At 40.7% G+C, this 13,184-nt stretch overlaps 1 protein-coding gene across 2 annotated transcripts in view; it reads left to right on the plus strand.

The window, feature by feature from the left end:
• ITPR2 (inositol 1,4,5-trisphosphate receptor type 2) overlaps window positions 1–13,184 on the plus strand; it is a 237,783-nt gene that overhangs the window by 155,241 nt on the left and 69,358 nt on the right. For both annotated transcript variants that reach the window (XM_027693537.1, XM_027693538.1), the window contains 6 exons: window positions 2,541–2,649; window positions 4,297–4,484; window positions 6,183–6,366; window positions 6,946–7,202; window positions 8,110–8,310; window positions 10,540–10,650. In XM_027693537.1, the coding sequence (XP_027549338.1) occupies window positions 2,541–2,649; window positions 4,297–4,484; window positions 6,183–6,366; window positions 6,946–7,202; window positions 8,110–8,310; window positions 10,540–10,650 (1,050 nt within the window). The remainder of the gene's footprint in view (window positions 1–2,540; window positions 2,650–4,296; window positions 4,485–6,182; window positions 6,367–6,945; window positions 7,203–8,109; window positions 8,311–10,539; window positions 10,651–13,184) is intronic.

Consider the following 13,184-nt stretch of genomic DNA (forward strand, 5'->3'; position numbering starts at 1 on the left):
CAGCTCCGGTTTGCGTGGCTGGTCTTTTCTGCTCTTTGTAGTGGCAGCTGATTTCACAAGACTCATGGAAGTCATATGGCTGCCTGAGGTCATCACAAAGGGGAGGAAGATTCTGAGTTTGCAAGCTGAGCCCGCGGGCGCGTCTTTGGCACAGCTGTCAGCCAAAGCAGAGGTGCCACCACATCTCTGCTTCGCAAGCACGGCGTCCTTGACTCTTGACACTTCGGCTTCTGGAACTCTGACTGTTGTCTGGGTTCATGGGAGGTTGAGAGAAGGAGTGAGAGAGAGCAGGAATCCTAATAATTAAGGCTTGCTTCTTGGAACAAGTCTGTGCCTTAGTTTGGTTATAGGGGAAGCAGGATTCCCCTTCCCATTGCAGATGGAAAAACATCTTCATATTCCTGCTCCTCCTGATATCTCTGAAGGTAATGAGGCAGTAAGAGCTGAGATGTGCTCAGTTACTCGCTTCCAAGCAATCAGACCCCAGTGCTAAATCATTCAGTTTATTAGTCAAAAGCCTTTTCATGGTCTTGAACTCTCTTCTGGATAAAATAAAGGCTGTTTTGATGGAAAAATAAAAGCTTGTGACCACAGGTAGTATTCTTAACTATATATAGATGGCTTTTGGTGTTTCTTCCCGTGACTGCACCGTGACTGTTTCTATAATTTACCATTAGTCATCCGCAGACTGCAAAGATTGCTCATTGAGGATGTTGACTCAAACTGAGTGGCTGATCAGGTGGTATGGCAAATGCCAGCCTTTCTGATGAAAAGATCTTGTCTCAAGGCAGTGCCCATTCTGGATCAGGCCCTAGTCTGGACTTAGGAAGGGTTTTTGCTCTGTGATTCCATTTGTGTGATGCAGTTTTATGATTCTGGGATATATGCAGCTGAGAAAGCTTGAAAAGGGACTTTATCCTGCTTCTTAGTCCATGTTTATTGGTTCCAGTGGGAACTTTTTTCCCCTCAATAATACATTGGTCTTCTTCAGGATGCAAGGAAAATGAGGTTCACTGTCCTGTAAGACACTGGATTTTGGTCACAGCTGGAGACAGGATGTTGAGCAGGAGGAGCTGCTGCTCTTTGCAATGTCAAAATTGCTTATGAGCTTGGTTAGCCCTACCCTGTCCATGCATGCAGGGTTAAACCCCACCATAAACCAGGCTGGGAAGGAATCTGTCTCTGTGTGAGCTCCTCAGAGACTTCTGGTTCCTTGCCTCCCTCTGTAGTGTGGAGCACACTGGCTAAAGCTCACCTGGAAAATCCACCTAATAAATTCCCTGGCACTGCACTACAGATGTGTAGGTGACACTTCTTATTTTTCTTGCAGCCCATTGTATTTATAGCTTTTGATATTTTAGCACAGGCCTTGTACTTTTCTTAGCTGTTTGAGGGAAATCTGTACAGACTATTAACAAATTAAAACATCAGAATGTGAGAACTAGGAAGGAATGGCTGGTTTGTGTTGCCAGGTGACACACAAAATCCTGCATTTTGGCACTTGTTTGAGGTGGACAAACAAGTTTGAGGTCAGTGAAGCAGTGAAGCCCCACTGGGGCTCTTGGAAATACTGTTAAGTTAACAGAGAAGTGGGAGTGCTTCTGGTGCACGTATTTTTTACATTTTTTTCTTTCATTAAAACCATTAGTTTAGTAAAAGTAAGGAAAAAGTTGTTCCATTTTAGTGCCAAGCTGTTCAAATTACCAACTTCTGGTTGGTAATTACCAACTTCTGGTGATCATTGGAGGCCTTGTGTACTCTTTTCTTTATAAAATCTTAGGTTACAGATATGCCTACAGTTGTTGTGTCACCTCCTGCCTCTGTAAAGCTGAGTGTTGACTGAAGGTGTTCCCAAGAGACTGAAGGCAAAATAAAAATGCCAAGTAATTGGTACCCCTGACTCTTGTGTTCTGCAACACAAGACATGTTGGATTAAGTGAAATGAAAGGGAAGATCTTCAGAGAGCTGCATGCAAATTTTGACTGGTTGTGGTTTTGGAAGTCAAGGAACAAGGAGATACAGAGAATGCTTTTTAAGCTGTTCTATCAAATGTCACATATCTGTTTAAATATTTCATGTGATGTGGCTTCCTTCAGACAATCAGCTGGATTATCTGAGATCAGAGAAAAGGGAGTGATACTACTCAGCTGCAGAAAATAGGAATAAAGTACTGCCATGGCAGGGTAGGGCACAGACACAATGACTGCAGAGTGTTGGCTATTTATGGAACTTGTTTCAATATACACATCTTACAGATAGCCAGTCAGAATTATTGAGGTGGAGGTATTTTATTTAAAATCAATAAGTTTAAAAGAAACTTAAAAAAAAGTTTATACAACACTATTTTAGAATTCTTCCCATGGGATTTGTTAGGTAAGACCATTAGATGTTTGTTTTCCGGACAAATTTACTATTTGTGTGCTTCCTAATTATAATGGAAAGACCTAATAAATTATGTATCTATGTTAAACAGCTTGCTTTTCAAACAAAGGAAATTTGCCACAACTCTCATTTCTTCTATTTTTGTCTTTCTCTTAAAGGGCAACACTTTAAGGAAAATACTCCTGTATCGCTACTTTAAAGGGGAATATGGAAGTGGTATGAATGGGCCCCTGTCTGCCAGCTACAGCAAAACTGCACAAGTGGGAGGTAAATCAACACAGATGATTTCAAGAGAACAAAATTAGCAGCACCATTTTTTTATAATAGGCACATTGGAAGTGCTCCAGTGATTCAGTTGGTAAATAAATACAAACGTGTTCTATGATCAGTTAGAAGAGAGGTAGTACCAGACTTTTCCTATTTTTAAGTTGCATGCACTTGTCTCAGATGGCTCCTGTGCATTTCATAAAATCACAGAATATGCTGAGGTGGGAGGGACCCACAAGGATCACACGACATTTGGAGGTACCAAAGTAGGTACCAGTAAATCACCATTCAGAAATTCAGCAAAGCATTAAACATTTGAATAAAGATGTTGCTGTTTCTGGAAGCTTAACATTTTTTTTTTACAATTCTAGAGCCCTTATTGATATATGAAAAAAAAAAAAGATATAAGGAAAAACTTCTTGCAAAAACACTGGTTGGACAACAGAACAGATCTCCCTGAGAAGCTGTAGGATGTGTCAGTTCTTGTTACAACTGGACAAGACTCTGATGAACCTGCTCTAACTACCTTGAGCAGGAAGTTTGAGCAGATGGTCTCTGTAGGGCCATTATAACCTAATTTTTTTGCATTGTTGTTATAGAAGCCACAGGAAGTTACTATAGGATAGTTTCTAAGAAAACCCAAAATAATGCATGTCATGGGAAAAGAGACAGAAGTTGGGTACAGCCAGGTCAAAATACTTGTCATTGCATTTTCAGCATATATTAAAGGCATGCCCAGATTTGTGGGCATTTCCAAATGTTACCCAACTGTTCCTCCGTGGCTGTTTCAGTGTAGATGCTGGAAATGTTTAGTTCTGATATCCTGCACACCAAATTTTGCTCCCTAACAAGTAGGAAAGTAAAGGTTTACTTGATTTACTTTTTTTTTTTTTTTTAGTTCTCTCTTTAAAAGTTGTGTGTATGGCCTCATCACAAACAAAGCCTACACCATTTTAATCAGATTAATCAAAGTAGTACTGACTGATTAAAGCAGTACTGTATTTTTCCTAATGAGGTGGACACAGTTGTATCTTTCTAGAAGGAAGTATAGCAGGAAAGATGATAATCTGTAATAATAAAAGATGGTTGATTTAATGAGCTAATGCAATTCAGCAAGATTTCTTCAACCCACTCCTTTACTTTGGATTAACTCAGGTCTCTGTTCTTAAAGAACGTCATCATGACGTTAATGATTTCGGAGTTTTGTTGGCAGCAGCACTTGGCTAGAAGGTCATACCCATAACCAGAGTGGATTTAGCAGGACACAATCTTTGTGTAGATTAGGCCTGAGAGCAGATTTAAAAGTGGTTTCAGAGCACTGCCCATACTCACAGTTTGGTGTGTGCAGCAGTGGAATTAAAAAAGGGCTTCGGTGAACAAAACGGTGTCATTTCCAACTTCCTTATTGTCTGAATATCATGAAAGAACAATGGTTTGGGGACTTGTTTTATTGCTTATTCTTAGAGCCCAGCATTGCAGTTTCATACAAAAATCTTGGGTTTTTTATCAGGGGGAATTTTGCCTGAAAGAGAATTTCAAAATGAAATTTACTGCATTGCTATTGTGTGCATTATTACTACTAACAGATACCCTTCCATGCCCACCTGTGAAACAAACATGAATGGGATGTCTTTGTCTAATTTGCAGGTGGATTTTCGGGACAAGACTCAGATAAATCTGGAGTGACCATGTTTGATATTCAGTGCCTTCTGGATAAAGAAGGTGCCTCGGAACTGGTTATAGATGTCATAGTAAACACCAGGAATGACAGGATTTTCTCAGAAGGCATTTTGCTTGGCATTGCCTTGCTTGAAGGTGGAAATACGCAAACACAGGTACTTATTTAATATCCTTATTCACATATTGATTTTCAGAAGCACGTAGCCTGGAGACAAATAGAAAGAACCTTTCTGCTGTGAGTTCTGTGAAAAGTTTGTCACTGTAATACAAAGGTAAATATGCCCTATTGCTATGCAATATCTCATAGTGTAGACTCTTCAATAGAAGAAAACATTTTTCAGCTGTCCCTTTCTGTGTGCTTCTTTTAACCTGGTCTTTGCCATGTGAGCATTGCCTCAATTTATTTTATATCACTCTTTGTAAAATTAAAAATGACAGTGCTTTTAAGTATGTAATGGCAATAAAAATATTTTCTGGAAACCTTCAGGGACATTTATCAAAATCTCCAAAGAGAGCAAAACTGGTCATTTGAGAAGAGCAGTATCCCATTCCATAGAAAAGAACTGCTTTAAACTATGGATTCTTGTTTTTTTGTGAATTGTATCCCTCAAACCCAACTTTAGCCAAATAAGATGATTGAGGAAAGAGAGAGAATTGAGATGATGAAGGGCTGGGGGAATTGAGATTGTTCAGCCTGGAAAAGAAAAGGCTTTGGAGTGACCTTGGGGTGACTCTGGGGCCTTCCAGGACCTGAAGGGAGTCCTAAAGGAAAGATGGAGAGAGACTATTTCCAAGGGCCTGGAGTGACAGGACAAGGGGGAATGGCTTCAAACTGACAGAGAGCAGGTTTAGATTGGATATTAGGGAGAAATTCTTCCCTGGGAAGGTGGTGAGGCCCTGGCACAGGTTGCCCAGAGAAGCTGTGGCTGCCCCATCCCTGGAAGTGTCCAAGGCCAGGTTGGATGGGGCTCTGAGCAACCTGGGCTAGTGAAAGGTGTCCCTGCCCATGGCAGGGGGTTGAAACTGGATGATCTTTAAGGTCCCTTCCAACCCAAACCATTCCATGATTCTATGATTATTTATCCTTGACCACGACCAGCAGAGTTATCAGAAAGAGAAGAGAGTTGCCGCAAACCATTTCCTGCATTTCCCCATCTCTCATAATTGCCTGTGGGAGGAATCCCATTTTGTATCTTTATTCTGTAAAAAGATAATATGATCTGTGACCCTTAGAGAGTGTCCAGAAAATGATAAAGAAATGAGACTTTTTTTTTTCAGCTTTCTAAAATGAATTGTTAGGGGCCGTAAAAAGCTTTTACTTTGGGAGACAGTTTGTAAACTGCTGCAAATATTACTCAGACTGCTGGACAGTAATACTAAGGGACTGTACTTGATAACATAAAATATTAACTATTTAGTATTAAACTCTGTGTGCAGCACAAAAAATTAATATAATCCAAGTTATAATATTACATCTTAGATGTTCCATGTTTCCTCTTGTTGCATAATAACAGTTACTTTTCACTGTTATTTGTAGAGGGAATATTATTACTCTGGTGAGCTGCAGAAATGGAGAGTGTCACAAAATAATTTAACTTCAAGTGTAATATTGTGACATTTTAAAGATTGCAAATAGCACTGTTCACCATGTTACCCAAATTCTGAAACATTATCATCAATCTTTGTTACCAGCCTTGTATATCACTTTGTGAAAGAACTGGTCAGGCAGTGGTCAACATTTGTTTTGTATAAGTGAATTAATTACTCATCATTTGTTTTGCCAAAAAATAGTGTACTTCTGTATTTCTTCTTCCTTAGGAGATTGATATCTGAACTTTTTTTTTTTTTTTCAGTATTCAACCTACCAGCAACTGAAGGAGCAAAAGAAGTCAGAGAAATTCTTTAAGGTGCTGTATGACCGCATGAAAGCTGCTCAGCAGGAGATCAGATCAACAGTGACAGTGAACACTATTGATTTGGGGAGCAAAAAGAAAGAGGATGACAGTGACCTCACCATATCTGTTCCCAAAAAGAGAGGTAAGGAGGCACTCCTGTGAGAGAGGGGAGAAGTGCATTTTATATTGGAACTGCACCGCTGTGTTGAGATGATCAATAAGCTTCAATATTAACCATTGCTAATTTGCATCATTTGTCTGCTTTCTCTGAATTATAGTCCACCCCAGGCTGGCTACATGGAATTAGCTTTGATGGAATCAGTGAAGCTGTGCCAGTTTGCATCAATAAAAGATACAGAACCATATTTTTAGAGAAACAGAAGTAGAGGCTGCTGCTAATGGGGCTATTTCACAAGAGCAAGCGCAGGAACTGATTTCCCACCCTGTGGTCTTTCCATTGTTCTCATCATTTATTGTATATGGGAGAGAAATAGTAGGGCTTTTTGTGTTAATGTTCTGTTTCACTCTGGTTTGTGGTTTATTTGGAACATGCTATCCCTGCATGAATGTTGCTTTGATATTCTTTGTAAGTTGCCTAGAGGTCTTCGAAAAGTTAGGCACCAACCAAGAAGAAGTTGCATTCATTATTATTGTTTTCTTATTGTTTAATCAAATGAGGAGAAAGAGTTTCAAAAATGAAGGAAAATCATCTTCTTTTCAGTTAAGGATTCAACCCTGCATCTGAAAGAGGGTATGAAAGGACAGTTAACAGAGGCATCTTCTGCAACATCCAAGGCTTACTCTGTGTATAGGAGAGAAATGGACCCAGAAATAGATCTCATGGGCTCAGGAACAGATGCTGCAAATGCAGAAGAGAAGTCCACAGAAGAAGCAATCATGAGCCCTGCCATTGCAATCATGCAGCCAATACTGAGATTTCTTCAGCTGCTGTGTGAGAACCACAACCGAGAGCTCCAGGTAAAGTGGTTTTGAGCTGAGCTGCAAATGAAGTATTATAGGGGCTGCAGCTTCATAAGGGAAGAAAAAACACCCCTGTGCCTGGCTCCTAAAATGTTATTCTTCTTTTGGTCCAAGGTTAAAATAACCCTTTTCAAGACCCACCTTGGTTGAGCTCATGTTTATGTCCTCAGAATTGCTTGGGGACTGCAGTGTAGCCACATGGAACTGAGAAGTGTCTGAGTGTCCCTGCTAGTTGGGTTTCTGTGCACAAATGGTGGATCACTTACCACGGACTTGAAGACCACAAGAACTTTCTGGGCAGTGTTTGGGTACTGCTCTGTTCCCAAGGTGTTATGATTGAAGGCTTTGAGATGTGTGTCCCTGCTATACCAGTTCTCTTGGTAGAACTTAACTGTCCCCATAGCAACTTTTGCAAAATGAATTTTCTACAATTATTCCCAGTGTCCAGGAGCCTCCCTTAGAGCAGTTTTGGGGGTGGTTGAGCTGAGCTGCAGTTCTGGGCTGGCACAGCCAAGGAGTGGCCGTGATGTGCCACCAGACCTGCTCAGCTGTGGGAACGAGCTTCCCAGAGCAGGGGTGTCATAGATGGGTGGGGGCAGGTGTGCAGGACATATATAAGACATTTAAGGCCAGTGCAGATGTTTGGAAAGCTCACTTTCCTAAGCCCTGCTTGCTCTGCTGTTTTAATCAGCTTTTAATTTCTCAGCTGCTGCACTGGGTCCTAATATTTTTTCTATAGTGTGCTGTACTTCAGTACCTGATGTACAGTGGTCATAATTTGTATAAGTTGTATATATAAATTGTACTTTTTCATGTTTTCATGGGAAAAAAGACTGTGTTTGACTTGTCTCTCTCTCTCTTTTTTTTTTTTTTTTGGTGTGTGTTCATTTTCTCCATCCACCAGAATTTTTTAAGACATCAAAACAATAAAACAAATTACAACCTTGTTTGTGAGACCCTTCAGTTTCTGGACTGTATCTGTGGAAGCACAACAGGTGGGCTGGGCTTGTTGGGGCTTTACATCAACGAGAGGAATGTGGCTCTTGTCAACCAGACACTGGAAAGCTTGACTGAGTATTGCCAAGGTCCATGCCATGAAAACCAGGTAGGGCTCAAATAACTCCTGGATGCAGAAGAGTGTACCTGAATGTGTGGTGTCCGGGTGCTTGTCATAAACCTTCCAGTGTTGCTATAACATAAATTCACTTCCAACTGCTGTGACTGGGCTTAACACACAAGCCCTGAGCGAACCTTTTAAGTCAGAACTCAAAACAGACTCTTCCTGTGGTATATCTGCTTCCATTGAGGATTACCAGTTCTTTTGGAGAGAGGTTAATGTTGTGTCCGTGGCTTAAACCTCACTTTGTGAGACTGGATTTGGAGTCACAGCTGTGGAAGTGCATTGCAAACACAATCTTGTTTTCTGTATTTTCAAACATTTTGCCCTTGCTGGTGTTTATATGGGTTGCTAACATTTACTTTCCTTATTTCACCTATCTGCCACAAAGTTTAACTTCTCATCCTGCTAATACTACCTAGCAGCATCTTTAATTATGATGTCAGTAGTGAAATGGATGAAACTAAAGACCAGACTTCTGCTCATCTCTGCCTTGCTCACTCCAGTCCTTTTAAGTCATATAGGTGTGACTTTTGGTAAAGGTCTCTTTAGTGCTGTGCTGAAGAAGTATGGAGATGTAAAGAATGTGGTTATATGCTGCCACATTTGATCTGAAGAGAACTGCAGTAAAGTTGTAACACTGGTTGAAATAGCAGAATTTTTACTATGGATTTGCAATTGGAAAATTGCAATGGGCGAAATTACAGAAGCTATCTCTTCTTTATAGTAGAAATAGCTGAAGAAATACATGCAATATTAATGCTTCTTCATTAATGTGCACAAATGAAATATGAATTGCTGCTATTGCCTTTGCTGGTAATCAACTGCCTTTACTTAATACTTTAGAAACAAACAAACAAAAATCCTTTAGTGGACTGAATTTTGAACAATCATATTCAATCCACTTATGAATGGGAAAAACAACTGTAAAAAAAGAATAGCTGCAGGATTGGAGATGAAAAAAAAACCTGTTGCAAGTTAACATGTTCTCCAACAAATTTACTTAAGGAGCACTGGAGGAACATTGATAATGGAAGGGAATAATTAGTTACCCTTCATTACTTAGACCTACCTTCTGGAAGTCACTCAGGATTTGAGTTATGCTAGTTCACACCAACTACAAGTCTAATTCAGTGTATTTCAGAGGCAAATGCTCAACACTCTCATTTTCATTTTTTCCCTCTCTCTGTCTTCCTGGAAACCCTTTTCTTTCCTATTGTCCATAAACCTGCTAGAAGAAAAAAAACACCACAGGCTTTTGTATAACTGACACTTATTTACAACACCTGGAAGGTCCAGGACTCCAGCTGTAAAGGCATCTGGGAAGTACAGTTTTGAATTCCACATCCAGAATTCCATGTCTATCAAGAAAGATGGAGAGGGACTTTTTACAAGAGCATATAGTGACAGGACAAGGAGGAATGGATTCAAACTGACAGGGAGTAGTTTTAGGTTAGACATTTGGAAAAAAATCCTTTCTCTGAGGGTGGTGAGGCCCTGACACAGGTTGCTCAGAGAAGCTGTGGCTGCCCCATCCCTGGAAGTGTCCAAGACCAGGTTGGATGGGGCTCTGAGCAACCTGGGCTAGTGGAAGGTGTCCCTGCCCACGGCAGGGGTTGAAACTAGATGGTCTTTAAGGTCCCTTCCATTCTATGATTTTGTGAAATGCCCTTCTAGTCAGAACATATCCAGGTATATGGAGAGAACCTTAGTCTCTGCAAACAATTCATGCTGTAACAGTGGTATTAGAGCTGGTTGCTGACTGCAAATTAAGCATTTGGATGTGCAGATTTGGTTGTGCTTACAGCTGAGCATGTCTTTTATGTCTGAGTCTGGCACGTGTGTTCAGCTGCATCTGGCAGTGCTGCTGCTGTCTGTAACTTGTACCACTTGGTGCCAAGCCCTGCATGATTTACTGGGAGCATATTTTAACCTGCACCACCACTATTCCAGTTGTGTGTTCCACTGCTGGCAGTGTTGGGGTCAGTTCTGTGCTACACAAGCCTCCCCCAGCAGCTCTTGTGGCATGTTTTTAGGATGCTCTGCTTTGGCTGAAAGGTTCACTGTTGTTGCAAGGTCTTTCAAGTTCTGGGTCCTTCTTTTAGAAATTTGTTGATGTGCATATTTCCTCCCTCCTGTTATCCTATCTCCCTCTTTGTACCCCTCCTTCCCTCCCTCTCTCCTGCCCCTGCCCCATTCCCTTCTCTTTTTTTGCAGACATGCATAGCCACCCATGAGTCTAATGGGATTGATATTATAATTGCACTCATCTTGAATGACATAAACCCTCTTGGCAAATACTGCATGGACTTGGTGCTTCAGCTGAAGGTACAGTATATGTAAATTTGTTTATTTGAATTTGAGAATAGAAGATATACCTATGTGAGAGCTGTAGGCAACCTGACATTTACTTAATCTTACCGTAGCATAGTATACTCAGCAGCCTTTGGAAAAAAAAAATACATTGCAAATTAATTCAGCTCAGCTTCTGAGTCCTTATCAGACCCTCTACCACAGGCCTTTTGACCCACTGCTGTGTTTGGGAGTATGCCCTGAGTTTGTTTTTTTTTAAAAATCCTATCAAACAGGCATGACATGAAAATTCTGTACTGTGGATGTAAAATCTTGCTGGATTGGTATACACAGCACTGCAGAGGCATTTTGGCATTCTCTCTGTATACTGAACTCTTAAAAATTACTTGAGAAGGAGATGTTGTGAAAAAAGAATAATACTTCAGATGACCCTCAGTGTCAAATACAAGGTTCAAGTAAATTGTATTTTATTTCCCTTCTCAGTGTCCTCTGAGGGGGGACACAAAGTGTAGAGTGTGAGGGCAAAGACTAGGGCAGGAAGGCTTGTAATGTGATTTTGGTCTGTATTCTGTGGAGAGTTGGATAGGCTCATAGATAAGTTTCTCCTGCTGTGCAGAGGGGAGCCCTGCAGCTGTACTGTCTGCCAAGTAGGGGAGAATTTGTCCAGGAGGAGCCCTGGGTTTTGCCTTTTCTTGCCTTCCAAATAAGGTCTTTCCATTGCAGATGGTCTGTTTCCTCCCCAAACCAGCAAATACTTTGTGGTAGCTGCATTGCATCATATTGGCAACATTATGGATGTCTAATAAAATAATTAATATAGTTATATATCCTGTACAATAAAACACTGAATCAACAGTGCTTTACATATGATTTTAATAACTGTAATTACATTTCTGAATGACAATGTAATTCAGGCCCCCCTCAAGCAAAACACTTAAGCAGACATTTAACTTTGAACATGCAGACAGTTCTTTTGAAGTCCAAATTTGAGGCTCTGTAAAGATCTAGCTGCATTCACTCCAGTGCCATTTTGATTTGCCATCATCACGAAGCTACCAAGTGCTTGTAGAACACCTTTTCTTTGTAGTAACCAAAAACAGAGTTCAGGGACATCACTGCAAGGATGGCTCTGTTCACAGGAGGCTTGTCTGTGCCTTACTCCAGTTACTTAAATAGCAAAAATTGTGCTGAATGACACCAGAGGTTCAAATTGTGAAAATGATTCTGATTTTACAGAATCACAGACTCATTTGGCTTAGAAGGGACATCTTGAGGTCATCTTGTCCAACCTCCCTGCTCAAGCAGGGTCAGCCTAGAGCAGGTTTCCCAGTCCTGTGTCCAGTTGAGTATCTTCCCAGCTGGAGACTCCACAACCCATGTGGGCAGCCTATTCCAGCATGTGATCACTCTCACTGTATTTTCTTGTGTTTAGACAGAATTTCACAGGGGTTTTATTTTCTCTCTTGCTCTCTCACTGGGCACTGCTGAGATAGGTCTGGTTCCCTCTTCTACATTCCCTCCCATTAGGTATTTATGCATTGATAAGATCCCTCTAAGCCCTTTCTACTCCAGGCTGAACAGCTACACTCTCACTGGCTCCTTATGTGAAAAATGCTCCATTCCCTTAATGATCTTTATGGCTTTTTGCTGGACTTGTTCCATTAAATCCATATCATCCTTATCCTGTGCAGTTCAGAACTGGACACATTGCTGGGCCAGATGTGATTTTCTCAAGAAATTAGATCCAAATCAAGAAGTTGCTGGTTTTGATTTTGAGTGGCAACACATTGAAATAATAAAGCACTGAATTTACCAAGTAATGTTTAACACTGACTCTGTCAGCGTTCATAGGCAACTTTAAAGTTGCAAATGCATAAATTTTGCAGTGAAAATACAGAATTCGAAGTACATAGGCCCATACATTTACACATACAAACAAGCTCAGACACTGTTTCCAGGGAACGTTGTGTGTTGAACTTATACACCCCCAACCAGAGCAAAGGCAATGCAGAATTATATTTTCCCATCCCATCTTAGTTTAGCCTGTTTTGCACATAGTTTTTGATGTGGTATTTAATTGCATCTTCATGGGATTATGTTTTCCAGTGGACTCATTGAGTGAGCAGGGTAGACAGTGTTCACTGATGCACAGATGGCCAATGTTCCATTCTGCCTCTTTTTATTTTGCGTATGAGCCCCTGGCCTTCCTTATTTCAGTATGACCTCAATATCTGCCACTCTGTATGGTGACAGGATGAAGAGACATTGCCAGTCTAAGGGTAAAGAGAGTCTGATACAAGTGTCTTCTTGGTTTTTCTCATAGCAACTTATTCTGGGGTATCTAGTTGCTTCACTCATTAATTTATTTTTTCCAACATTTTTATGAGGAGATGAGATGGCAACCCAGGTGAAGAGAAATGAAGGCCAGAAGTGCTTTGGGCTGCACTGTTTATAGCACCCCTGGAAAGTGATTTTTCACAGTACCAAGGTGTTATGAAGAACGTTGTACTGTACTTTCCAAGCAATGGACCTCTTTTCCTCATTGATAT

Source organism: Neopelma chrysocephalum, unplaced genomic scaffold (assembly GCF_003984885.1).
Source record: "Neopelma chrysocephalum unplaced genomic scaffold, ASM398488v2 Primary Assembly neopelma1_92, whole genome shotgun sequence".
NCBI lineage: Eukaryota > Metazoa > Chordata > Aves > Passeriformes > Pipridae > Neopelma > Neopelma chrysocephalum.